Source organism: Bemisia tabaci, chromosome 7, assembly GCF_918797505.1.
Source record: "Bemisia tabaci chromosome 7, PGI_BMITA_v3".
Taxonomy (NCBI): domain Eukaryota; kingdom Metazoa; phylum Arthropoda; class Insecta; order Hemiptera; family Aleyrodidae; genus Bemisia; species Bemisia tabaci.
The window spans coordinates 19,146,882-19,174,314 of NC_092799.1; the positions used below are offsets into that span (position 1 = coordinate 19,146,882).

General features: G+C 39.6%; 1 protein-coding gene across 4 annotated transcripts; it reads left to right on the forward strand.

Annotated features, from left to right (window-relative positions):
* Positions 1 to 654: 654 nt before the first annotated feature.
* On the forward strand, positions 655 to 27,433 carry LOC109035631 (uncharacterized). 4 transcript variants are annotated; one of them, XM_072302451.1, is made up of 5 exons: positions 9,136 to 12,935; positions 14,040 to 14,220; positions 14,804 to 14,913; positions 15,672 to 15,842; positions 24,102 to 27,433. In XM_072302451.1, the coding sequence occupies exons 1-4, from the start codon at positions 12,735 to 12,737 to the stop codon at positions 15,840 to 15,842; spliced, it is 663 nt and encodes a 220-aa protein (XP_072158552.1). In that variant the 5' UTR covers positions 9,136 to 12,734; the 3' UTR covers positions 24,102 to 27,433. The 4 variants fall into 4 exon arrangements, with proteins under 4 accessions (XP_072158553.1, XP_072158552.1, XP_072158551.1 ...); XM_072302452.1 differs by lacking the exons at positions 9,136 to 12,935; positions 24,102 to 27,433 and adding an exon at positions 655 to 1,585 and having other exon boundaries at positions 15,672 to 19,478; XM_072302450.1 differs by lacking the exon at positions 24,102 to 27,433 and having other exon boundaries at positions 15,672 to 19,478.

Consider the following 27,433-nt stretch of genomic DNA (forward strand, 5'->3'; position numbering starts at 1 on the left):
CGCTCGGACCCCCCTCTGTGCTGAGGGCCCGGACCTTAAAACTGGTACCAGCGAGATGGGATGTGGCGGGCCTGCTCCCAGGCGCTAGAGCATGCAACTCGCACTCAATCACACTATAAACTGAAGAAAGTCACGATTTTTACATTTTCCGAAATATGAAAAGGAACCTATTTTACCTATACCTCATACCTATTTACCTATTTTTACCTATTTTTCAACGCCTTTCATAAAGTTCTAAAATTTCATGAAATTTCAAGATTTTATTTTTCATGCAATTTTGCCACCCTGGTTGCGACGGCCACGTATCTCAGTTTGCTACGTTTCAGACTTCCTGTCATACTTCATGGTTTCCTTGAAAAAATCGTCATCGTAGGTCATTGAAAACTCCATCGATTTTTCTTCACTGTTGGAAGAATATTCTATAAAAAGGTTAATAAGTAAATTATTTTGCAGCACCGAGATCGACTATTTCCCCAAAAACTTTCGTTTTCCAGCACCGTAATTTTTCTTCTCTGTCAGCATACATAAATTTCAAACCATAGAGTTAGCTTGTTTCCCAACAGGAAAATAAAATGAGAACTGGGGAATTTTTTCTTATTATTAATTCATCAGTAAAATCATCATGAAAAACTCTGCGACTGAAAATGCGTGGGCACTGATTTTATGAGTGCGGAAACACAGCGTGGATGACGAAACCAAAATGCGCAAAATGCCATGTCCGGCACGCTCATGATTCGACCCACGGTGCGACGCCAACAGAACGTTTTTCAACAAGTCCTCTGCAATGACAGACAGAGGACACCTAGCACGCGCCAATCGGCCAATCAGTGATTGAGATCTCATGCTCTGCGGGAGACACCCGGTCACCCCTCTCCACGCGTCTTTACTCGTTCGCTGACAGCCGCCGCAATCGGTCAGTGAACAGGTTCGCGCGTGAAGTCTGTTCATAGTTTACATTGCCTTCTTCCTCGTAATTTCGGGCAATCCAACGCCAATATCGTTTTGTCGTGTTATGTTCATCGTGAGATGCGTTTTGCGAATATTTCTTGGTGTGTGAAATCGATCGTGCGTTGTGTTTGGTCTCTTGAATCGGATGGTGAAAGCCGCTCTCCATCTTGATGAAATTGAAACTCCGGTCTCTTGTCGAGTCGTTTTCGTGTGCCCTGCGTTTGGGTGACTCTTTTCGTCGTTCAATTAGTGCAATTCTCGGGAGTGCGTGGTTTTCGATATCTTTTCGCGGGATTCGGTGTTCTATTCCATGTGATCACCTGTTGAATCGTGAATGAAAATCGTTTCCAAGCGCGAGGTTGCAATGGCGACCACCCAAGTTTCGAACCTTCTCGTTTCCTTTCGTGCCGTGCGAGTACTTTTTGTGTGTTATTCGTCGTGTTGGTTCGGAAAAGAGAGACTATCCTTTTTCTTTCCAGATATGAATATAAGTTCTCGGTTTCGTGTTTTTATTATTTACGCGTAATTCCATCGAGTGTTATCGTCATCGAAAAGGAAATGTCGGATGTCAGTTCTTTTGGTCAAAATCACAAACTTTTTGATGCTGGTCTTCGCGGCTTTGGTCCTGGATTGTCAGGTTTGATTACAAAGTCCTTTCATGTCGCTTCTCTTCGAATTCTGCCCAAATTTGGTGTCATTTACTGTAAAATTGTACCTCTATATTTTACTCAAATTTTGTCGTATGTAGGTATACCTCGTTCTCAGGGCCGGATTTACGATTTTTCCGCTGGAAGCCGAATAAAATTTGCCGCCCCGGGGGGGTCTGGGGGGACCCCCCCCAGCCCGAGGGGGGTCCGGGGGCCTCCCCCGGAAATTTTCAAAATAATGACCTGGAAAACACACATTTTTTGCTACCTTTTCTGTATTTTTCGCCTCATTTCGTGTCGATTTTGAGGTGTGACAATACACCGGTCACCGGGTTTAATACCTTTGGATTTTATTTGATTATTTTGAGCGAAATTAAGGAGCTAAAAAATAATTACCAGTCTACCAGAGCTCACCGCGGGGAGTCCTTGGACTTTGAAGTTCCGCCACCCCTGTGCATCCTAAATTTTGCCAACTTTTAGTATTCTATATAATATTTTTGGAGGTAAAATAAAATTGAGAAGGGATAATATGAAAAAGCAAATAAAATATTTTAGAAGATGGATTTGCTCACCGATTCCGTGCGGTGCCTCCACAATCAATGCAGTAACACACGACGACTCTTTTTAGCAGCAAACGCGTCGATGATTTCTTCGTAGTCCAGAGATTGAAGTATCTCGTTCTCAATTTGTAAAATCCCCAAGGCACTCAGTCTTTCCTCATTCATGCTTGATCGGAGGTAGTTCAAAACTCGTCGTAGACATGAAAAACTTCTCTCGGCAGAGCAATTAGCTATTGGCGTGCATACACACATCCGAAGAGCTATGTCAATATTCGGAAACACGCTGTGAATATTTTGATTCCGAATTTTTTTCAACAATTTGGTTGGTGTTTTTGCGTCCTCGGTGTAATTTTGGGAATTGCACAAAGCTTGAAATTGAATACATTCGCCAATAAAACATTCTTCTATATCATCTGGATATATTTGAACAAGCGCTTCAGCTTTTTTCTTCAACTCTTCTGAACTGAGGGCTGTTAAATTTAGAAGGAAAAAAAATCGCTCATAATACATTTCATACGCATTTCGACGTTTCTTAAGTTCGGTAATTAGTTTGTCAATGATCACTAGGAAAGTTTCAACTCTCATGGTGTCACGGCCATTGAATTCCACCTCTCCCGTAGCTTTTTCGCCTGATCGAAGCGTTCTTTTTCTTTTTCGCCCCTTATCTTTCTGGTAACTTTCAGCGGCTGTCATGAGTAAAGTCCTTGCTTCGGTTTCAAATCCATCAAACTTCTCACGACTCTCAGAAATGAGAGCGATTAAGGAATCGTACAACTGGACGGCAGTGAAAATATCAATTTCTGGGTCTTGCAGCAGTTTGTTAGTTAGATTAAAACGCTCGAGAAGAAAGCCCCAAAAAACAACCATGAAGGCCATTTCAAAACTTTCAAGCTTTAAACGAATTCCTTTAGCTTCACATTTTGCGTTTGGATTTTGCTGGTCATCTTCTTCGACGTCAAAAAGAGCACTAATCACTTCCCAATAGGATTCGAACAACGCTACACAGGCATCTGAACGTGCTGACCATCGAGTTTTTGACAGATTTTGCAAGATATGTGTTCTCTTGTTCTCTTTCGATTCCTTTCGCTTTTTCTCTGCTTTCTCATATTGGTTAAATAAAATATTCCATCTGGCAGTTGACGCTGTGAAAAATGTGTAAACTTCTTGCAAGGTATCAAAAAAAAGGACTGCTGATTCGCAACATTTTGCAGCACACTCTCCAACCAAATTCAGTGAGTGAGCCGCACAGGGAACATATTCGGCAGTTGGAGAAATTTGTTTAATTTTAGCTTGTAAACCGTTGTAAGGCCCGGACATGTTTGCAGCATTGTCATATGATTGCCCTCGACAATTATTCATGTTTATTTTAAGCTCTTCAATTAATTCCACCACAGCGTCTTTTATGAGTTCAGCTTTATGCCCAACATTCGGAATAAATTTAATAAATCGCTCTATTGGCGTACCATCACTTTGAACATAACGAATTATTAAAGATAGTTGATCAACGTGTGTTAAATCCGGCGTAGAGTCCACAATGATAGAAAAATACTTGGCGATGTGTATTTCACTTAAAACCAATTCTGTCACTTTCGATGCTAAAATTTCGACGAACTCTTCATAAATAGTTGACGAAAGGTAATTGGTGCGACCGCTACCAGGGTTGCCGTATTTCGCAATATGAGTAGCCATAAATGGATCGAACTGTGCGATAAGCTCAATAGCCATTAAAAAATTGCCGTTGTGGACCGAACCGATTGTTTCATTGTCGCCTCGTAACGGCAAACCTCGCGACACGAGAGATTTTACGGTTTCAACCACTCGTCTCAACACACTTTTCCAATATACTTTTTCTTCTTCTAGTTGACGTTCTACCTGGTGATCAATCCGTCCGTGTTTTTTACCTCTCTCCAACATTTGAAGAACTGAAGATTTATGATCTGGCGAATTTTCATGTTGTGCCAAGCGTTTCGCATTTTTCCAGTCATTGAAACCTTCCTTTAGAACGCCAAACTGTGAACCACCGTTAAAGGCGAGGCAAGGCCCGCAATAAACTCGACCTGAGCTTTGAGAGTAAATTAACCAGTCCCTCTGAATTTTTTCGCAATTTTTAAGTTCTCGCTCGAACATAGAACGTGTAAAATATCGCGCATGATCATTATATTCGCGTTTGCTTTTCTTGAAGTCGGCATCCAAATTTTGCTTAAATCCATATTTTGCCACGTAATTTCGAAGAGAATCATTGATTTCCCACTCGACTGGGTCGTCACTGAGAATAAACAAAATGTTTGAATTCACTGCCTGTTCGGAGACGGGGGATTTGGAAGTATCTGCTTCTGAACACACGTTTTTGTTATCCGTTTCAATTTCGTAACTCGCCGCACTAGTCGCACTTGTTGATGGAACGGTTTCCCCAACTTCAACTACCGTAGACGTATCGCGCTCGCGTGGAGGCTGCATCTGGCTTTTCGCACTTTTTACAAAAAAAGAATCGATTTTTTTAGTTTTTTTTAGTAACTTGCGTTCTTTTTCCTCTTTTTCCTCTCGGTTTAGTTTGTACTGGTGACCGCTTAGTCGCGACCTGCCGTCACTCATCTTTTATTTTCCACTATTAAACTTTAAGAAATAAAAACCGAAAACAAAAATGCCCGCTTTTGCGCGAATTTACTACACGGCTCAAGCTTCGATGCTTGAACTTCAACGATTACAGGGACACTGACCATGTCTGCGAAATATAAATTGCTTGTCAGAAATTAATCTAGAAAATGAAAACAACGTCAAAAAGCCAGCCAGCATCAGCCCCCTCCACCCCTGACATAATGTAGTGCGATAAAGCCAGTGGTGCCAGTGGTGAAGAAATGAATATGCAAAAACTGCCTACATTAGCACATCTTGAGTGTAATTGTGCTCCGCCGCTCCGAAAAGAGTCTGGACATTCGATCCTGGGATTTGAGCTGTACATTTTTGAGATAAGGACCTCCGAGTCCGAGGAGCTGTGTGATAGGTGGCGTTTTTCATGTCTGGGATCCTTCGCCTCTCCGTCCTGCTCTGCTGATACTGTGCTCGAAAACGGAACGAGTTCCATGCGAATCAAGAAGCACTCATTTCAGTGTAAAATATAAATAATACCAAAAAAAAAAACCTCGAATTTCAAAATTTGCCGCCCCTCAAAATTTGCCGCTGTAGGCCGCGGCCTACCCGGCCTAATGGGAAATACGGCCCTGCTCGTTCTCCTCTCGTGAAATTCAAGGACAGGTGCAACAGAATTTCGCTATGTACTTGTTCCTACTTTTCTTCACTCATTTACCAAAGGTTTCAGATTTACGCAGACATTTTCTTTCTCCAGGTACTTTAATTGAGCTCAGATTTCTGCCTCAATTTGAACTCTGAAGAAGTCAAGTTTCATTTCAGCATTTGTTATTGGCACTTTGGCAGCGAGAGCGTTTTCTGAGACTGACGTCTGTTAATTAAAAAAAAATTGTTTGAGTGCGTATCTCGGTTTGCTACATCTCAGACCTTCTGTCATACTTTATTTTTAAAGGAAAATACTTAATTATATTTCTCGGAACATTCCTTGAATTCTTTGCCCTGCGAGTAGAAGTACCTATGAAAATTTGAAGCAGTCATACTTTTGTCTTTTCGGATGAATTGAATTGATAGCCAAGGGGCTAGAGAAGCCTCAAAATCACAGTTGCTTCATAGTGCTGAAGAAATCAGCCCCCCCCCCCCCCCCCATTTAAACCCGTGTAAATATCCTTATTGTTTTTCAGAATATCGCTCAAAATGCATCTCCATGAGACTAGCAATACTAGATATCCCAGTGCTGCTTCCTTTTAATCTCATTCGCACTGGAAAGAAAGAAAAGTAAGAGCCAGGCCCATCAGACCCATTCGAAATTGTTATGCGAGCTCTATTATGTGCATATTTTCACCTGAAAATGTCCAACTATATTATCAGAATATCGAGATGAAAATGTTGAGAGCTCCATTTCATTCAAAATTCTGGGGGGGGGGGGGGGGAGCTGATGTGCAGTAGCGAAGCTTTTGAAAACCGTTGACATATTTTTGATTTCACACAGTATAACGAAAATAGTTATAAAATAGGCATATAAATAGTCTGGAAATGTACCTATTCCGTGAAAAATTCACAACTAAAATCCAATAATTAATAAGTGTAAAAATATCAGTTTGCACTTCCTTTCCAACATTCGGCTGTGTGATTCTGTAATTTCAAATTTATTTTTCTCGAAGTAGCCCCTAAACTTCTCGAAACTTAGACCCCATAGACATAGGTGTTCTTACGGATGAGACAAAAACTATAATTTCTCAATGTAAAATGTAGTCCAATTCTGCCATATTGAGTAATAACGCCGTATGAGCATTCGAAAGTTGCCGAACTTCCTCACATACAATGTTCATTTTGAAAGTAAGTCGTAGCTTTTTCTCTCAAACTTATCAAATCATTTAGATCCAATTGCGGATAAAAATTCCGCTAAAAATTGTCGTCAAATCCCTTACATTTAACTGCGGATAAAATTCTGTGAAGAAAGTGTCAAATCGTTTAGATCTAATAGCGAATAAAATTCTGTGAAAAATTGACTATGAGTATGAGCATTCGAAAGTTGCCGAACTTCCTCAAATACAATGTTTATTTTGAAAGACAGTCGTAGCTTTTTCTCTCAAACTTATCAAATCATTTAGATCTAATTGCGGATAAAAATTCTGCTAAAAATTGTCGTCAAATCCCTTACATTTAACTGAGGATAAAATTCTGTGAAGAAAGTGTCAAATCATTTAGATATAATTGCGGATAAAATTCTGTGAAAAATAGACGGAAAAATTTTCACAGATTTCCCTGAAAATTCAGATTTTAATAGAGCAAATCTGGCAACGTCTGAAAATTCATCCGGCGTCCTCTCTTAGTACGGCAGAATCGGCGGGAAAACAAACTCCGGTCAACTCGACCCAGCCGTGTCCGACAAGACCGGATGCGGTAGGTACGCACACTCTCACGAACACCCTTTTCTAGGAATTCTTTCAGGCTCCGAGGATTTCAGGCAAAAGACCCAGCCAGTCTGTCTTATCAGACCTCTTCGAGTCAAATTCTTCGCTCGCCGCCCGTCAAATCTGCCGACAGCACATTCGTTTTCAGACAACCCTCCTTCCTGTCGCGTCGCCACAGAGTTGCGTAACAAGCGCTGAATACCTCTCACTTCATACCCTCCCCCTCTCCCTTTCCCTTTTCCTCGTCTATACCTACTATTCAACGTGGAACGGCACTGCCCCGATTTTTAACATTTTAATGACACCCCCCCCCCCTCTCATTGGCGGATCCAGCAAATTTGCAATACTGTTTTTCTCCGTTTAAACCGATGGAAATGTATCGATTCTCGGAGGGGCCAGGTGCTCCAACAAGAATCGATTATTTAACATAGGTTTAAATGGAGGGGATCCGGTGTTGCCAAATTGCTGGATCCTCCTCTCCCCTCTTTCAAGATGGAACACTTTAGAATTCGTGTTAAATATTTGGACCTCGAGAAGGGAAAGAAAAAATTGACATCACAGGTCTAGAATGACAAATGTCGGAAGAAAAAGGATGGTAAGGTTGGTTACTAATGTTTGAGAGAGAAACACTGCTTCTGCTAACTGTAGATGAAATAGACGGCGTTCTGCAATTCGGAACTATGATTTCTGGTTCATCCGTAAAAGCTCTTATGTGCATTGGGTAACTAATGGTACATACGTTGTTTTTAAACTGAGCCAGAAATCGTTGTTCCTAATTGCAGAACGCCGACCATTTCATCTAAAGGTGGCAGGAGCAAAGTTCCTCTCTCAAAAATTGGTAACCAACCTTACCTTCCTTTTTCTGCCAACTTTTGTCATTCTTGACCTTTGGTGTCCATTTTTTCTTTCCCTTCTCGAGGCACCCTCCGACATTAAATTATCGTATATTTTATCTTTTAACCTTCTTTTTCTTTTCATTAGTGCAACGATTTTAGATAACCATTAACCTTGAATTGAATTGTGTCTATCGTTTACTCATGTTTCTTTATCTCTTATATAAAGTTTTACGATTTACCCCGCGACCCTCTGAACATCGGTCCCCGCCACGCCGTCCCAGCGCGTCCCGCGCCCTTGATGTTCGTTCGGCGGACCCCTCGCGGCCGGGTCTCCGTTCCCTCCGCGGGTTTTCCCGTTCCCACCCCCAGGGGGGTTGCTACGGGCCCCGGGGGTGGTTCCGTTTTTCGCCCGTCCCTCGGCTTGGCGCGCGTCTTTCCGGTCGCGCTTCCACGTGCGGTCGCGTCCCGGCTATCGGCTCCTTGTCCCCCGGCCGTTTCGTTTTTTTGCGCTTCCGGGGGGCGCGGTGCCCCTCGGACCGTTCCGTCGGCCGATTCCTTGTAACGGTCACTTCGTACCTCCCCGTTCGTCCCCCGGGCTCGGGGTTCCGTCTGCGGACGGGTCCTACTGTGCCGACGTCCGATAAGGTCGGATTTCGGATCCGGCGACCCGGAGGGGCGCTGGGGCCCCGCGACCGTTTTCGGAAAAACCGCCACCGCTCCCGTCACGTTCGGCCCGTGGCCTGGGGTTTCGGTCAGCGGGGGCCCCCGGCCGGCCGGCGTCCCGTCCCCGCTGAATTTTCGACCCCGAACTCCCGGGGTGGGCGCGGTGCCCCTCGGACCGTTTCGTCGGTCGATTCCTTGTAACGGTCACTTCGTACCTCCCCGTTCGTCCCCTGGGCTCGTGGTTCCGTCGGCGGACGGGTCCTACGGTGCCGACGTCCGATAAGGGCGGGTATCGTGATCCGGCGATCCGGGGAGGCCCTGGTGCCCTTCGAACGTTTCTGGGAAATTCTTTTCTGCGCCCTTCTCGTCGGACGATCGGGGCCGCGTTTTTGCCGTGCGGTCCGTTTGCGCGTTCGGCGGAGCTGGCCTTCGGCCGGCTTTGGGGGGGGGGGGGGGGGGGGGGCGGCGCCGCGAGTCCCTCTGCGTAGGCGTCGCGGCTACTCTGACTGATGGTCTACTCTGAAACGACGACCGGAGCTCGGTCGCCCTTTTGTTGTATACGGAACGAGCGTTTCTACGGCTACCGTCCCGATTGTTCGAGTGTTGCGGTGTTGCCGGATCTTTCTCAGCGGTCGGAGAGTTCTGTTCGTGTACATCGTGTGTAAACGGGAAATTCCGCAACTGCTCACATATGTTTTTTTTGTCATTTTATTTTTACGTTATTCATATGAAATTTCCATCCTGCGAATTTCCATCGCCAACTGTTTGGTGCTCAGTCGGGAACATCGAGGTTTCCTTTCTGCAGACTCGCCGCACTCCCCACGCGCCGAAGGATTTTCTGTCAACCCTAGCCTGCCAAGCAGGAATCTTTTTAACTCAAACCAACTTTAACGCCCTTATTTTAAAAAAGAAAATCAATAATATTGTCACACCCCGCCAAGAAAATCATTGTTGAACAATTTCTGGCAAATTCTCATGGAATATTCACGTTAATGTTTAGGGCCAATGCGGGCGGGACCCCTAAAAATTCGATTTTAAAGTTGACATTTTCCATAGGGCTTTTCAATGGTCTATAAAGCGATTTCAGACCGGAGGGCACCAATTTTCTAAATTCGTTTTTTGATATTCGTTTTGTATGAAGCTGATTCGTCTAAATTTTAAGATTTCCGAATAGTATCTCAAGATGATGTCGAAGCCAGTCACATATTCGGTAGGGATGGATTTGTATGTGAATGTTTCTATGTGATCATTCTTTTTTTATATATATGTTTTTTTCCTTTTGGAATTGCTCGGATTGCGGACGGAAATTTTTCCTTGCAGTATGGCAATGAAAACGTACTTACGTCATTGCCGTACTTCTCTGCTTTAACATGATTTTTAGGAATAACTATTTCTACGAATCACCTTAACTAAATAAAGTGCCAACATTTTCAACTATCAACTATCAAATTTCAAACTATCAAAATTTCCAACAATGACAAAAATGATAATAATATACCTATAATGTAATAAAATATACACGCTCTAATCATTTAATTTGTATTACCTTCATGTTATGTACCTACATGTTATACTATTTTTGTAATAAATTTTGCCAACATGCTTTTCAATTCATTCTGCAACATTTCATTCCCACGTGGTAATAATGAGTTATAATGCCTACAATTCATTATAATGCATTATAATAGTAATGCCGCAGTATAATGTCGTATAATACATCGCAACGATTCATGTCCTACTGATTATTGATTATTGTCAGATGAATTCTGTTTTCTCTGAATGTATGTTTCATACGTGCGAAGCACGTACGGGTCGCTAGACAACAACATCGGTCCCCGCCACGCCGTCCCAGCGCGTCCCGCGCCCTTGATGTTCGTTCGGCGGACCCCTCGCGGCCGGGTCTCCGTTCCCTCCGCGGGTTTTCCCGTTCCCACCCCCAGGGGGGTTGCTACGGGCCCCGGGGGTGGTTCCGTTTTTCGCCCGTCCCTCGGCTTGGCGCGCGTCTTTCCGGTCGCGCTTCCACGTGCGGTCGCGTCCCGGCTATCGGCTCCTTGTCCCCCCGGCCGTTTCGTTTTTTTGCGCTTCCGGGGGGCGCGGTGCCCCTCGGACCGTTCCGTCGGCCGATTCCTTGTAACGGTCACTTCGTACCTCCCCGTTCGTCCCCCGGGCTCGGGGTTCCGTCTGCGGACGGGTCCTACTGTGCCGACGTCCGATAAGGTCGGATTTCGGATCCGGCGACCCGGGAGGGGCGCTGGGGCCCCGCGACCGTTTTCGGAAAAACCGCCACCGCTCCCTTCACGTTCGGCCTGCGGCCTGGGGTTTCGGTCAGCGGGGGCCCTCGGCCTGCCGGCGTCCCGTCCCCGCTGAATTTTCGACCCCGAAATTCCGGGGTGGGCGCGGTGCCCCTCGGACCGTTTCGTCGGTCGATTCCTTGTAACGGTCACTTCGTACTCCCCGTTCGTCCCTCGGGCTCGGGGCTCCGTCGGCGGACGGGTCCTACGGTGCCGACGTCCGATAAGGGCGGGTATCGTGATCCGGCGATCCGGGGAGGCGCTGGTGCCCTTCGAACGTTTCTGGGAAATTCGTTTCTGCGCCCTCCTCGTCGGTCGATCGGGGCCGCGTTTTTGTCGTGCGGTCCCTTCATTCGTCGCGCGTTCGGCGGAGCTAACCTTCGGCCGGCTTTGGTGGGGGGGGGGGGGGGGGGCGCCGCGAGTCCCTCCGCGTAGGCGTCGCGTCGCGGCTACTCTGATGGTCTACTCGGAAACGACGACCGGAGCTCGGTCGCCCTTTTTTTGTATACGGAACGAGCGTTTCTATGGCCACCGTCCCGATTGTTCGAGAGTTGCGGTGTTGCCGGATCATTCTCAGCGGTCGGAGAGTTCTGTTCGTGTACTTCGTGTGGAAACGGGAAATTCTGCAACTGCTCACATACGATTTCTTTTTTTTTTTTTTTTATTTTTACGTTATGCATATGAAATTTCCATCCTGCGAATTTCCATCGCAAACTGTTTGATGCTTAGTCGGGAGCATCGATGTTTCCTTTCTGCAGACTCGCCGCATTCCCCACGTGCCGAAGGATTTTCTGTCAACCCTAGTTCCCCGTGCCAAGCAGGAATCTTTTTAACTCAAACAAATTTTAACGCCCTTATTTTAAAAAAGAAAACCAATAATTTTGTCACACCCCGCCAAGAAAATCATTGTTGAACAATTTCTGGCAAATTCTTATGGAATATTCATGTTAATGTTTAGGGCCAATGCGAGCGGGACCCCTAAAAATTCGATTTTAAAGTTGACATTTTGCATAGGGCTTTTCAATGGTTTATAAAGTGATTTCAGACCGGAGGGCACCGATTTTCTAAATTCGTTTTTTGATATTTGATTTGTATGAAGCTGATTCGTCTAAATTTGAAGATTTCCGAATAGTATCTCAAGATGATGTCGAATCCTTTCATATATTCGGTAGGGATGGATTTGTATGTGAATGTTTGAACCCTCTGAACATCGGTCCCCGCCACGCCGTCCCAGCGCGTCCCGCGCCCTTGATGTTCGTTCGGCGGACCCCTCGCGGCCGGGTCTCCGTTCCCCCCGCGGGGTAGGGATGGTTTTGTATGTGAATGTTTCTAAGTGATCATTCTTTTATATATATATATATATATGTTTTTTCCTTTTGGAATTGCTCGGATTGCGGACGGAAATTTTTCCTTGCAGTACGGCAATGAAAACGTCCTTACGTCATTGCCGTACTTCTCTGCTTTAACATGATTTTTTGGAGTAACTTTATATTCCTACCGGAAACTCTCCCGTTGGTAATGAAGGTAAGTAGGATTTTATAAATATTTTTATTGTATAGTAAAAATTTAAAATTTAAAATGGAATTTTGAAACATGTCGACAAAAGTTTTTAAAATTTTCCCAGTATCCTCCTCAGTGAGGAGAACAGATATGTATTCATTTCCTAGGTAACTGCCAATTTTCAATGCAACTTTTCCTCTCTTAAGCTCTGATCTTTGATTATTTTAGTCTGCAGGCATCGTGATTTTGGAGTGATCCTTTGTTTACCTTCCCAATAAAATTTTTACCAATGACTGAAAATAAAGATTTAAAAGTCCCCATTAAAGAACTTAATTGTTATTCTCACGGTGTTACCATCACAGCAGTATTGAAAAGACTAACGCCCGTCCATGAGCGTAAGACATGTTCTCTTTTCTATTTCACTTTACTCGATAATAGCGGAAGCATACAATGTGTATGCTTCGATAGCAGAATACATAACAAGATTGCCGTGAGTAATTTTTCTTTGAATTTTGTGTTTTATTCTTTTGTGAGTTCATTACTATTGAGCTTCTTCCTCATTTTAATCAAAATTTTATGGTTAAAACTTTTTTGGAAACTCATAATATTCTGTAGGTGATGTTTTGAGAGCACAAGTGTCGTAAGGAAATTTCAATGTTTTTAAATTTCCGTGGGCGTATTACTTATTCCCGGATAATCTACTGCATGAAAGTATATTAAAATGTTTTCAGTGTTTTTGCGGGTAATGGTAAATTATATTAGTAAAATTTCCAGAGTTATTCATATAGTTGTTTATCGGGGAATAGGTAATTAGTACGTCCACTGAAATTCGGAGACATATAAATACACATTCGTCTCACGTGTCCTGGAGGCCTCATTATACGATCTCGACGGTAAATAACACGGGGAATGTATGACAGCTTGGAGCCAAAGATGCGCCTTCCCGTGAGTTGCTGCAGCGTGGATTGCACCAAGTAGTGATATTTTTGATTTTAAAGGTGCGATTTTAGCCTTCAAGCTGTCATATGTTCCCGGAACGGTTCCTGATCGGCTCGACAGTATATGTGTCAATGAGATTGCAGAGATGCAAACTTACGTGATATGAATGAAATTCATGGAGTGATCAATTCTAAATTCCGAAACATAACAATGCACTTAAAAAATTCTCTTATACATTTGTTAAATTTCTAGAGTTATTTTGGAAAAGGAAGTTCTTTTCACACGCATCTCTCATAATAGTTATTTTAATTAATATTTTGCAGAATATAATATTACGTACGAAGCCTTCATTTGTCATTTGTTCCCCGTAACGCTGCTCGATCTCCATAGTATTACTAGGGGGCTATGCCCCCTAGCCGCTACGCGACCCAATCTTCTGAAGGTTCTCCTCGCTTTGGCTACTCAGCCACTGCGCAAGATCTTCGCATAGCGGCAGCAGTTCCGGAGCATTCTGTAAATGCGCTCACTTTTATAACGTTATTTTAAATGAACCTGGGTCCTATTTTCAAAACCTGATTAGGGCGGGCTCACTTAGGGCTTACCACCTGCAAAATAACGCCACGCACCTCTTATAATAGTTATTAATTTTTTGCAGAATAATATTACGTACGAAGTTTCAAATTTTCACGTTGAAAGGAACAAATTGGACAATAAGTTACAAATAGTTGTCAAGTCTGAAACGAAGTTTTTGACTGTAGAAACATTGGAGATCCCAGAGGTATCCTTTGTATCCATCCGAAATATCATTGATGTCAAGCAGGCAAATGACTTAATTGGTAAGTTTGGAATCAATAGATTTCAGCATTTTTACTTTCCCTATTTAATAGGGGGTGCTTAAGTCAGTTCGATTAATTCCAATAGTACCTATTAACCGATTAGTCCAATTTAAATATTACGAGAATTTTACGAGTTTTTTTATGAGTAAATATAAATTATATTTAATTATATAGTGATTTGCCTCTAAAATTGTTTTTCATTTTTATTTTTAAATTTTGACCTAATGTTTGCTCATAAATTCTTAACTGCAATTTTTTGAACGCTTATTTAGTAGATAACACCGCTCAACATGTGATCTGTCAAAATGGCGGCGCCCTGAGCGCCAGCCAATTTTCCTGAAGTTATTATGGACATTATTGGACTTCCATATCACCTAGAAATCGAAAAAATTGGCTTGGTTCGAAGGACAAACCAAAACCCAAAATTTTTTGTGCGGTGTAATAGGCTTATTTTCAATAAGTCTAATAATAATTTCAGTAAGTCTATTTTCAATGAATTTTTCATAATATATAAATAATATTCAATTAGTGATTTTATTAACTTCACTGGGACTGCCATTACCTGTTTATTTCATACCTCTAGATTTTAAAGGGAAGTTCATTGACGTTCCTGTTGTCAAAAAGCTAAAGTTGAAGAACGGAGAAGAATCGAGGAAATTAATAGCGCGACTCACTGATGGGACAAATTTAAATGTAAGTAATATTTGTAAATCGTGAAAAATATTATTAATCATTCTTTCTTAATATATTTATCACAAAAATAATTCCAGAAACAGCTTACGGAAGATGCGATATATTGTACGTCCCTCTCATACGAAATGCTGTCCATCTAATGAGGCTTATGGTATGAGAACTGGATCAAACTTTCCTTAAATTTAAAGATGGCACTTCTGTTGTCATGAGATTAAAAAATGCTTTTACCACATGTAACAAAGAAACTCAACTTAATAAAGGTAGAATAAAATACCTTATTCGATACTAATATCGAAACTGCACTCGAATGCGATTTCTTTTCTCTAAGAAAATTCGTCTCTATTACCTTGAATTTCCTTGTCAAATTTGGCAAGTGTGAGGGTGTGCTAGGGTGTCTGTGTGTGCGTGTTTTGGTGTATGTATCTTTGTTAGGTTTGGATTTCTTTTTGGGTATATTTCATTTTTAGTCTCAAAAATAGGAAGTCTATCTCAGACTCGACAAAAATAACAAGATGTTGAAAAAATGGATATAATTGATGCGATATATCTTAGTCGCTCTAACAAAAAGTGACATATAAAATGACCAAAAACGATGCTTTACGAAACTTTAGTTGCAATATTTAAAAATTAAAAAAACTCCTTAGTGGCTCTATACTATTTATAAAATATGACTCAATAAATGTAAGAAATATCATGTACCAATGATTATGATGATCAAGTTTAATAAAATTCTAAAGCAATTTCTTATTTATTTTCAGATTGTCCTCAATGCGTGGAACGACCTTATAGATGGCCTTATGAATCATTTACCAGACACAAATTTTAGATTTTACAACGTTTCTGTCAAGGAATACAATCAAACAAAATTTCTTGAATTTACAGTTCTGTCGTCAATGGAGCCTGATGAAATGTCGTCACAGCTTTCCTAGGTATACTTGTGCACTTGAAATAATTTTACGGATATTAGCAGGCCGAACCTGCTCTGGCATTTCAAACTTTTTTAAAATCTGCTTAAATTTGAACATAAATAATGTCTTGTGAGATTTTACATATTGATGGCAAGCAAATCAAACACCATGTCAAAAGTATTGCTAAAGATGGAAATTGCCTCTTTTCTGCTATTGCTTTTTGCTGTTGCGGTAATGAATGTTTTCATTTTGAAGTCAGGCAGCAAATTGTTGATTATGTTAACCGAAATTGGGGAGACTTCCACATTGAATCTGCTACACCTAATGGTGATAACTATGAATCAGCAACTGAGTATTCTCAAAATATGTTAAAAAATGGTATTTTCGGCTCAACTTGTGAATTGAGGGCAGCAACTGAAATTTTTAATCATGAATTTGAAATCTTTTTCAATGGCAAAAAATTATACAAGCTAGGAAACTCTCTAAATAGTTCAAAATTACGGTTTTCAGGCGATTTATGGCACGGTCATTTTGATGTATTGTATGAATGTAAGAGTGAGACATCTTTGTGCCAATTACAATGTAAAGAATTTCAAATGTCGAGTTGTTCCTCTTCATCAGCACCACAAACCCAAAATAATTTTAATCAAAATCATGAAATCATTACTGAATCTTTACCAAATTTTATGAAAATTAATCATCAATGCCATTATAAAGAATCAATGTTTAGATCTGATCTAGGTACTGATAAAAAAAGTATATCCCGAAAAAGAGGTAGAAATAAAAGTTTAAATAACAAACCAAAAATTCAAAAAATCAAATCCATGGAAGTATTAGGTACTTCATCAAATAAAATTGAAAAAATGAATAAAAAATCACATGATATTTTATGCAAGTCAACTCCCTATAATGAGACTAATAATAATGCAAAAGCAGTAAATATAATTGCTAATCATGAAATCTGTACGAAATATTTACCACAAATTTTGGAAAGAAATCATCATTGCCACCATAAAGAACCAATTGTTAAATGTGATCCGAGTTTTATCACAAGTAGAAAAACTCGAAAAAGAGTTAGAAATGTAGTTCAAAATGACGCTCAAAAAAAGCGCACAGTTAAATGCAGGAAGAAATTACGGACTTCAGCCAATTCAGAAAAAAATGTAAAAGAAATAGAGCCCATTATTTCATGCGAATCACGAAGTGACAATTATTTAGCACAAAATGCCAATAATAAATCACAATCTAATATGTACTTGGTTCACACTGTAAATGAGATCAAGAAGAAATTGCAGTGGGAAATAAAGAAGAATTCAGGATTTTCTTACTCAGCCAGCATTGATTATTCGAGCGACAAAATTGTTAGTATTGGAAAGCAGAGTAATATATGTAAATTTTGTGATGCCAAATTATGGGCAGGGGAAAGTAAATATATGTGTTGTGCTAATGGTAAAGTTAAGTTGGCAAATCTTACACAACCTCCTAAATTAATAATGGATTTACTAAATGGGACTCATCCTAATTCAGCACATTTTTTGTCGGCAATTCGCCAATATAATAGTTGTTTTGCCATGACATCCTTTGGCGCAAAAATAATTAAAGAAAACTACATGCCCACATTTAAAGTTCAAGGGCAAATTTATCATAATATTGGAAGCTTATTATCTTCTTCAGAGAAAAATCCTGCATTTCTACAAATTTTTTTTGTCGAGGATAGTAAAAATGAAGCAAAAATTAGACTTAACATTTTTTCAGATCTAAATTTAAGTATGATAAATAAATTACAGACATTACTTCACCGTAATAATAGGTATATCCGCGATTTTAAAACTGCTCTGGAAATGCACCATAAGGAAGATGATTTTAAAATAATGATCAAATCTGAAAAAAAATCACCTACTTCAATATCTCCGGTACCTACATTAAAGGAAATTTCCGTACTTATGACTGGAGACATTGTTCAGCATAGAGATATTATAATTCACAAGAAATCAAATGAAATAAAACGCATTTGTGAGCTTCATCGTTCTTACGACCCTTTACAATACCCCCTTATGTTTCCTTTTGGAGATGAAGGCTACTCAATAAATTTGGAATTATACGATCCAATTAATGAAAAACATGTTTCAAAAAAAGTGTCATCCTGTAATTATTATGCCTTCAGAATTATGGAGCGTAATAAAAAATCCAACTACCTGTTAATGTACAGAAATTTATTTAACCAATATTTAGTTGATATGTTCGCTAAAATTGAAACTGAGCGTTTAAATTATTTAAGATTTAATCAGCCCAAACTTAGAGTTGAAAACTATATACATTTAAAAGACGCAGTAAATGATAATGATGCAAATCCATCAAATATAGGACAAAAATTTATTTTACCATCCTCCCACACTGGTAGCCCGCGATATTTATTCGAGGAAGCGCAAGATACTATGGTTTATGTAAGAGCTGAAGGTAGACCTGATTTATTCATAACTTTCACCTGCAATCCAAAATGGGAGGAAATTCAAGAATGTTTGAAATCAGGACAAAAACCGCAAGACAGACATGATATATTAGCGAGAGTGTTTAATTTGAAAGTCAAAAAAATGATAGATTTATTGAGAAAAAATGAAATATTTGGTCCCGTAAAATGTTTCGTAAGTCGTATAGAGTGGCAGCGAAGAGGGTTGCCACACACACACATACTATGTTGGTTGAAAGATAAAATCAAGGCTCATCAAATTGATAGCATAATTAGTGCTCAAATTCCTAACCCATCTACTGATCCTGAACTCCATGAACTTGTAAAATCCCACATGATACATGGACCTTGTGGAAGTTTAAACGAAAATTCCCCATGTATGAATAACGGCATATGCAGTAAAAACTATCCTCGAAATTTTTTGGACGAAACAAGAGCGGGAGAAGACAGCTATCCTACGTATAAAAGGCTTTCTCCTGATAATGGTGGATTTACTACTGTTATTAAACATTTTAAAATTGACAACAGCTGGGTTGTACCATACAACCCAGTGCTATTAAAAACTTCAAAAGCACACGTAAATGTTGAAATTTGCAATTCAGTAAAATCAATAAAATATATTTGTAAATATGTTCATAAAAAATCTGATGAGGCAACCTGTGTTATTGAAAATAAAAATGATGAAATACAGCAATTCCAAAGTGGTCGATTCATAAGTTCATCAGAGGCTGTTTGGCGTATATTGACTTTCAAAATTCACAATAGGTACCCACCAGTGATGCATCTGAGTGTTCATGGAGAAAATGAACAAAGGGTTTATTTTACGCCAAAAAATATGTCTGAAATAGTAGCAAATCCACCGCAAACCACATTAATAGGATTCTTCAAGCTGTGCCAGGTTGATTCTTTCGCAAGAAACTTGTTGTATAATGAGGTCCCACAATACTATACATGGGCAAAAGGAAAATTCAACAGAAGGCAACGGGGAGAAACGGTTGAAAATCATCCAGAGATTAAAAAACAATATGTACTAGGACGAGTTTATACTGTCCATCCCAATAATTATGAATGCTATTTTCTTAGACTTCTATTGCATCATGTTAGAGGCCCCTTGTCATTTGAATTCCTTAGGACAGTTGGTGGAGTGGTTCATCCATCTTTTCAATCTGCATGCTTTGCCCACGGATTATTAGAAAATGATGAAAATTGGGATGCAACATTGGAGGAAGCTGTCATTGGGGATTCTCCGAAAAAGTTGCGTGACCTGTTCGCAGTTATGATAGTTTTTTGCCAGTTGTCAAACCCCATGCATTTATGGAACAAATACAAGGACAGTTTTAGCGAGGATGTCCAAAGAAAATTAACGAATAAAAACACCATTATTGATGATGAGATTAAACAGAAAATTGAGAATGAAACTTTAATACTATTGGAGGAAACAGTAATTAGAATATCTAATAATCGACTAAATCATTACAATATGTGCAGCCCTACATACAGTCAAAATTACTTTGATCATAGTTTTCTTGCAAAAACAGCATCAGGCAATAATTCAAAACGTTTAGACTCAATTTTAGCAACAGAATCATCAAGGAATAAGGAGCAAATTGAACTTTGTGATTATATTATAAACAGTATTAATTCAAATGAAGGTGGGTTTGCCTTCCTAGATGCATATGGAGGTACTGGAAAAACCTTCACCATAAACTATTTGTTAGCTAAATTGATTTTTGAAGGACAAACAGTCATTTCAGTTGCATCATCTGGTATTGCAGCAACATTATTATTGCACGGAAGAACTGCTCACAGTGCTTTTAAACTGCCATTAAATTTAAATTCAGCTGATATCCACTTTTGCAACATAAGCAAACAGAGTAAAATAGCAGAACTACTTAAAACAACTTCATTCATCGTCTGGGATGAAATTACAATGGCACATAGGGCTGGTGTTGAAGCTCTTGATCGTACACTTCAAGACATTCGTAATGATAAGCGCAGAATGGGTGGAGTAACAACATTACTATCTGGAGATTTTAGACAAACATTGCCCGTCATACCTAGAGGAACGAGAGCTAATGAAATTGATGCCTGTATAAAATCATCATATTTATGGAATGACATTAAAGTTTTTAAACTCCACCAAAATATGAGAGTGGATGTTTCAAAAAATGCTGCCAATTTAGAATTTGCAAATGTACTCTTAAAAATAGGCAATGGTCTTCTTGAAGAAATTGATGGAAAAATAAATATTAAGGAAATTCCATGCAATCATGTTACTGAATTGACAGATTTAATTAATAATATCTACCCAGATATCGAAAATATCCATATAAAAGAGACAGAATGGTTTGAAGAGCGTGCTATATTATCACCAACAAATGATAGAGGTATGGAAATTAACGATAAAATAATGCTCCGTTTTCATGAGAGAACCGTCACATATGTTTCTGTTGACAGCACTGTAGAAACAGAAGATGCACTGCATTACCCAGCAGAATTCTTAAATTCCTTAACACCGTCAGGAACTCCACCGCATATATTAACACTTAAAGAAAAATCTCCAATTATAATGTTAAGAAATTTGCTGCCCCCTATATTATGTAATGGTACACGGCTCCAAATAATAGCTCTTCGCAAAAATACAATAGAGGCAAAAATTTTAACGGGTGATGGTAAGGGTCAGACAACATTCATCCCTAAAATACCTATGATTCCGAATGACTATCCATTTCAATTTAAACGAATTCAATTTCCGATCAGATTAGCTTTTGCAATTTCAATTAATAAGTCTCAAGGTCAGTCATTAACATATGCCGGCATTGATTTAAGGGATGATTGCTTTTCTCATGGGCAATTATACGTTGCGTGCTCAAGGGCAAAAACACCTGTAGGGCTGTCAATACTCCAACCGACAGGAAAAACAAAAAATATTGTTTATCGGGAAGTTCTATGAAATAGGTATGTAAAATTGCTTACAGAAGCACCTACGTGGAACCATGAAAGTGTATTTGAACAAAACTTTTTTATCAATAATTGAGGAGAAAACCTCTCCTTTTTGCCTTCTGCAAAAATGATTCTCAATTCATTCTGAAACATATCATTCCGCAAACATGCTGCTTTTAAGCGTTATTACTACTTTTAACTATATTAAAATTTTGAATCTCGTGATTTTTGAAATTTGTATAAAACTGGTAAAAAATAGAAACGGAGATTATAAGGCAAAATAGACGTTATTTGGAAATATTTCCAAAAAAACTTATCGTGGGTTTTCTCAAATTTGAGAAAATCAAAATGTCGGCGCACTGAGCGCCAGCCAATTTTCCCATAGAGTACATAGAATCATGAAAATGGGAGAGCTGGCGCCATGTTCTGCTCGACGAATTCCGAGCCCGGTGTGCGCAGAGTTCGAGACGCTTTTTCGATACATTTTCGATCTAAAATGGCGGTGTGGAATACGTGGTAATTCCTATCTCCTTTGTTATTGATAATGTTGTTGTCATCGGATGGCCGGGTACCCGTGTATCGCAAACAATCGATTGTGTATCGAAAAAGTGACCCGGCGTCACACAGGGGTCTCGGAATTCGGGACATGGAAAATGCTGAAAAAGGGCGCCAGTTCTCCCACTTACATTACGACTCTATGTACTCTATGAATTTTTCTGACGTTATTATGGGGATTTTCGGAATTCCATATCAGCTGGGAATCAAAAGAATTTGGCTTGGTTCGAAGGACAGAACCCATGTTGAGCGGTGTAATTGGCCTCGAAATCCAGTACGTTTCCAATTAAAAAATGAATTATGACGGCAAGTCTGCGACGTCGCGAACCGAGATTAACGTTTCTGTAGTTTCACTGTTGATATGAGGTTAGAAATACTAACCTGCTGCGATTCATTGATTTTATAACAATTTGCAACGAAACAAAAATTAAATATTGATATAACAATTAATATTTTATGAAATGGTCAAAATAGTGTCGGATAACAACTTTTATTCTTTTATTTTTGAAATATTTAGACGTCAAATTTTACCTACATCTGTTTCAATTGACGAAAATATTATAATTTATTCTTTTAAAAATTTACTTTGCAAAAGATCGAGTATTGTGCATCATTTTCCATACATTACAGAGCTACGTATCGATTCGCAAAACCTCTTTTACAGCGTTTCGTGTAATTTTCCTCATTGCATTTTGACTTCAAAAAATAATTGGAAAGACATTCCCACTGAATATCACTATGCAGTTTTGCAAGAAATACAATGGCAAGAGTTCAATTATCAGAGGGAATAATATGAAGTAAGTACTTCTTAGTAGTAGCCACATCCAGTACTAATGAGGGCTGAGCAGGCGACTTTAAAAGGCTGCATTTCACAAATAGGCAAAAACCGGCAAAAGATATTTGTCTCTACATCATGACTAGGATTAGTACTAACTAGAAGTGGCCGCTTGAGACCCGGCAAAGTAGATGTTTTTGGCCGTTTTAGTAATTAGATCATTTTTAACACGAAAAATTTTGATCTCCTCAGAGTTTTGCACGCCCATGGAAATGATATTTTTGTGTAATTCTTTGGAAAATTGATTGAATAAATTTCCCTCTGAATGAATATCATGGAAAGAAGTAGTTTTTTGAAATTGCCTGAGAGATCGAACGATATCACCCACCCGTAACGTCCCACATGCATCTCATGAGGGCTAAGCGGGCGACCTTTAAAAGGCTGTATTTCACAAATAGGCAAAAACTGGCAAAAGATATTTATATTCACATCATATATATATATGAGTCGCTTTTATAGCGCTCTTTGGCGCTGTGCGACGCCTAATCGCCACAAAGCTCGGTCTTCCCACAGGTCATCAGGGAGTTGACAATCTCTTATCTCATTTAACACCCCCTGTCGCCAACCTCTCACTGGGCGTCCCCTACGTCTCCTCCCAGGAGGAACCCAATCAAGCATCTTTTTTGGCAGCCTCTCTTCCGTCACCCTATTGACATGACCATACCAAACAAGTTGTTTGGTCATGACGTCGAACACGATGTACACGATATATTCACATCATGCCTAAGATTAGTACTAACTAGAAATGGCCGCTTGAGACCCGGCAAAGGTCGGCAAAGTAGTTGTTTTCAGTCATTCATATGGAAAATTACGCGAAATTAACGCAAAATAGCGCTATGTCTAATGGTTTATCTAGAGCCATAGACTTAATCTAAAGTTATGATTTAAACATCGAAAACCTTCAAATTCTTTAAAGATTAGGATTTTACCTTCAAAACCTTGTTTCTTTACTCATTCGAATGAGATGAATGAAAAAATGGATACAGCCGCAGAGAGAACGGCCTGCGCGCTCACCTTTAGGAGCTTATCATTTCCTTATCACTCATCCAATCATCATGATATTTGGCCGAAATACCCTCCAGAATATGCAGTGTCAACCAGTTGTGCTATTTTTCAATTTTTCCAAAAGTCATTTTTTCGAATTAATGCCGCCTAGATCGGGCTCTGGAACCAATGTGCGCCGCGGAAAGACGCGCCGAAGGTTCCGTACCTTAAATCACTTTTAGAAAAATCTGACTGCTAGCCACCAACAAAACTGCCCACACGCTGTAAATTTGAATAAGCGTGTTACAAACTACGCAGACTGTGCGCTAAGAAATAAAATTCAAACTTTCTAGATCCGCCGATTGGATTTTCCAGCGATTTACTCTTAAAAATTGTATTCATTATAAAGTAACTCTTATTTGCAACAGACCCATTCTGCGACCCCCAAAACTTGCTAAAAATTAAACATGATATTTCTTTCTGATTTTCTTTACAGGTATAGAAACGAACAACAATAGGTGAAATACCATATGTCTTCAAATACATGGCAAATGCGTTTCTATAAAAATTGAAGCAATCTCTTATATAATCCTTTATATTATATGATGACAAATTTGCAAAAAATCAATTAATAATAGAATATGAATAACAGAATATCGTAAATATATGTAAAAATAGGATTCAGTTGGGTAAATTCGAAAATACCATCAACATAGACCATCATGAGTCATTACGTATTACAAAAATACAGATCAAATATCAAAAACCATGAACTAGAAGAATTTAAAAATAAATTGAGAGGAATAAGCGAGCATTTAGATACGATCATACTAGATTTGAAGTCTATAAATTATGAGACAGCATATATAAGTGGAGGCTGTGCAGCTTGGCTCATCAGAAGAATTAATGAATTTGATGATATCGATATATATGTATTTTCAAGTACTCTTAATGAGGATAAAAAACAAAAATTGGTTTTTATGGGTTACGAAAAACATGGATCACATTATGGACTAGACCAAAACAACTTTGTTGTTTACAAAAAATTTTTTCTAGGTTTTGAATATAATTTGATATTTACGCCTTACGACGAGTCACATATGATGAATATGTTTGACCTAGATATTTGTGCTAATTTTATAAATTTGAAATTCCCAACGAATATCATATATTCTAAAAATTGTTTGTGCACGTATGATAACTATACCACTTTAATCGATTTGAATAAATGTTATCCCTTATCACTCAAAGATATTCTAAATATCGTAAGTAGAAAAGTCAAACCAGAAAGAGCAAAAAAATATTTACAAAGAGTAAATTCGTACAATAATGTCGAGCTGACAATTCTTCACTACTTAAATTGCAAATCTTGTGAAAGAAGAATCTTCATATCTAAAAAATATGGCAATATTTGGAAAATTAGAATTAAATGATTTTCAAAATTTTGGAATTTAATTGAGTTAAGGTGATTCGATGGACGCCGGATTTTGTGGCAGAACGGCATGCGATATATCGCATCAATTAATTCCATTTTTTCAGCTAATCATCTCTTTTCTCCAATTTTGAGATCGCAATTCTGTTGTCAGAAGACTAAACACTCACTTACTAATTTTAAAAAAGAAATACAACAAATAAAGACGTGGTTTCTTCAGAGAGAAAACATCGCACTCCATACTGATATCGAAACTGCACTAGAATGCGATATTTTCTCTCTAAAAAAAAATACGCCTTTAAAACGTTGAACTTCTTTGTTAAAATTGGTAAGTGGGTGCTATAGTCTCTTGAAAACAGAATTTCGATCTTAAAATTGGAGGAAAATGACGAGTAGCTGAAAAAATGGAACCAATTGATGCGATATATCGCATGCCGTCCTGACACAAAAACGTCTAACGAATCACCTCCATTAAATAAATTGCCAAAATTTTCAAATATCAAACTATCAACTATCAAATTTCAAACTATCAAATTTCAAACGATCAAAATTTCCAAAAATGACAAAAATGATTATAATATACCGATAATGTAATAAAATATACACGCTGAAATCCTTTAATTTGTATTACCTTTATGTTATGTACCTACATGTTATACTATTTTTGTAATAAATTTTGCCAACATGCTTTTCAATTCATTCTGCAACATTTCATTCCCACGTGGTAATGATTTATAATGGCTATAATCCATTATAATGCATTATAATGTCGTATAATACATCGCAACGATTCATGTCCTACTGATTATTGATTATTGTGAGATGAATTCTGTTTTCTCTGATTGTATGTTTCATACGTGCGAAGCACGTACGGGTCGCTAGTTTAGTATATTTTTAGGGCGATTCCACCGTGAAAGCAGACAAACATCGATATATCCAACAAATTTCGCTAAAATACGAGTTTTGCTCAAATTCTATTGTAAAAGCAAAGAAGGAACCGCTTAGAGGCATACTTCAGTAGTCTGTTGGTGAAAAATCTCTTCCAAAAACCCTAAATTGAAGCAGAATGAGACTTAAGCGTAAATTCCAGTTCAATTAGGTAAATCAAACTAGAATTTTCGCGTTAAGTCGCATTTGGCTTAAATTTAGCGTTCTCGGAAGAGATTTTTCACTAGCAGACTGCTAAAGTAAGCCATGTACGCTGTTGCTTCTCTGTTCTCACAAAGGAAGGAAAGCATAACTCGCATTTTGGCAAGAGTTGTTCGATGTATCGATGTTTGTTTACTTTCTGGGAGGAATTTTTTCTATTTCAGGCTTTTAGATCTTGAGTGGGTGAATGTTGATCCCTCCCGCGTGGATGTTGTCTTAAAGGGGGGAGGGGGTAGAATGAAAAGCGGGGATGGAGAAACGGGACTTATGGTGTGAGTGCATGTGGTTTGTTGAACGGTCGGAAGGGCAGTTGGTCGAGCAGTCTGTCGATCGCTTTTTCTCCGGAAAAATCCCTCGAGAGATCGTTCGACTTACTGCCCAGCTGACGGTTTGACAAACGCTGATTGAATGTGGTTTGTTGAACGGTCGGATGGGCAGTTAGTCGCGATTGAATGTGGTTTGTTGAACGGTCGGATGGGCAGTTGGTCGAGCAGTCTGTCGATCGCTTTTTCTCCGGAAAAATCCCTCGAGAGATCGTTCGACTTACTGCCCAGCTGACGGTTTGACAAACGCTGAGAGTATGTGGTTTGTTGAACGGTCGGATGGGCAGTTAGTCGCGATTGAATGTGGTTTGTTGAACGGTCGGATGGGCAGTTGGTCAAGCAGTCTGTCGATCGCTTTTTCTCCGGAAAAAGCCTTCGAGAGATCGTTTGAATTACTACTCATCTGACAGTTTGACAAACGCTGATTGTATGTGGTTTGTTGAACGGTCGGATGGGCAGTTGGTCGATCAGTCTGTCGATCGCTTTTTCTCCGGAAAAAGCCTTCGAGAGATCGTTCGACTTACTGCCCAGCTGATAGTTTGACAAACGCTGAGTGCATGTGGTTATCTGGGAGGCCGTTTTTAGCACCATCCACCCTGGGCACGGGAGGCCGTTTTTTTTAAAGCACCATTCACCCTGGGTACACCTGCCGCCGTGAGGCAAAGTCTGCGGAATCGAACTCCCGCCGGAATTGGCCTGCGGCTGTCGTCTTGGGCGTTATGACCGTGATTTGCACGTCGCGGCGAAGAGGCTCGGGTTCCGTTCCGGGACCCGGAACGGAATCTGGGTCAAAAGGAACTTTTCCGGGGCCGATGATCCACCTCTCACCCTTTATTTAAGGCACCAAATTTTAAATCTACACTGGTAAAAAAAACCTCTTGGACCAATGCCGCGGTGCATTGACTTAAGAGTGCAGTTTCTTGT

What these genes read in the sequence shown, in the direction of transcription:
- LOC109035631 (XM_072302451.1), top strand. Translation starts at nt 12,735, where the DNA reads ATGACTGAAAATAAAGATTTAAAAGTCCCCATTAAAGAACTTAATTGT. An exon ending in GAATACATAACAAGATTGCC is followed by an intron (nt 12,936 to 14,039) that starts GTGAGTAATTTT and finishes AATTTTTTGCAG; the next exon opens with AATAATATTACGTACGAAGT. An exon ending in GCAGGCAAATGACTTAATTG is followed by an intron (nt 14,221 to 14,803) that starts GTAAGTTTGGAA and finishes TCATACCTCTAG; the next exon opens with ATTTTAAAGGGAAGTTCATT.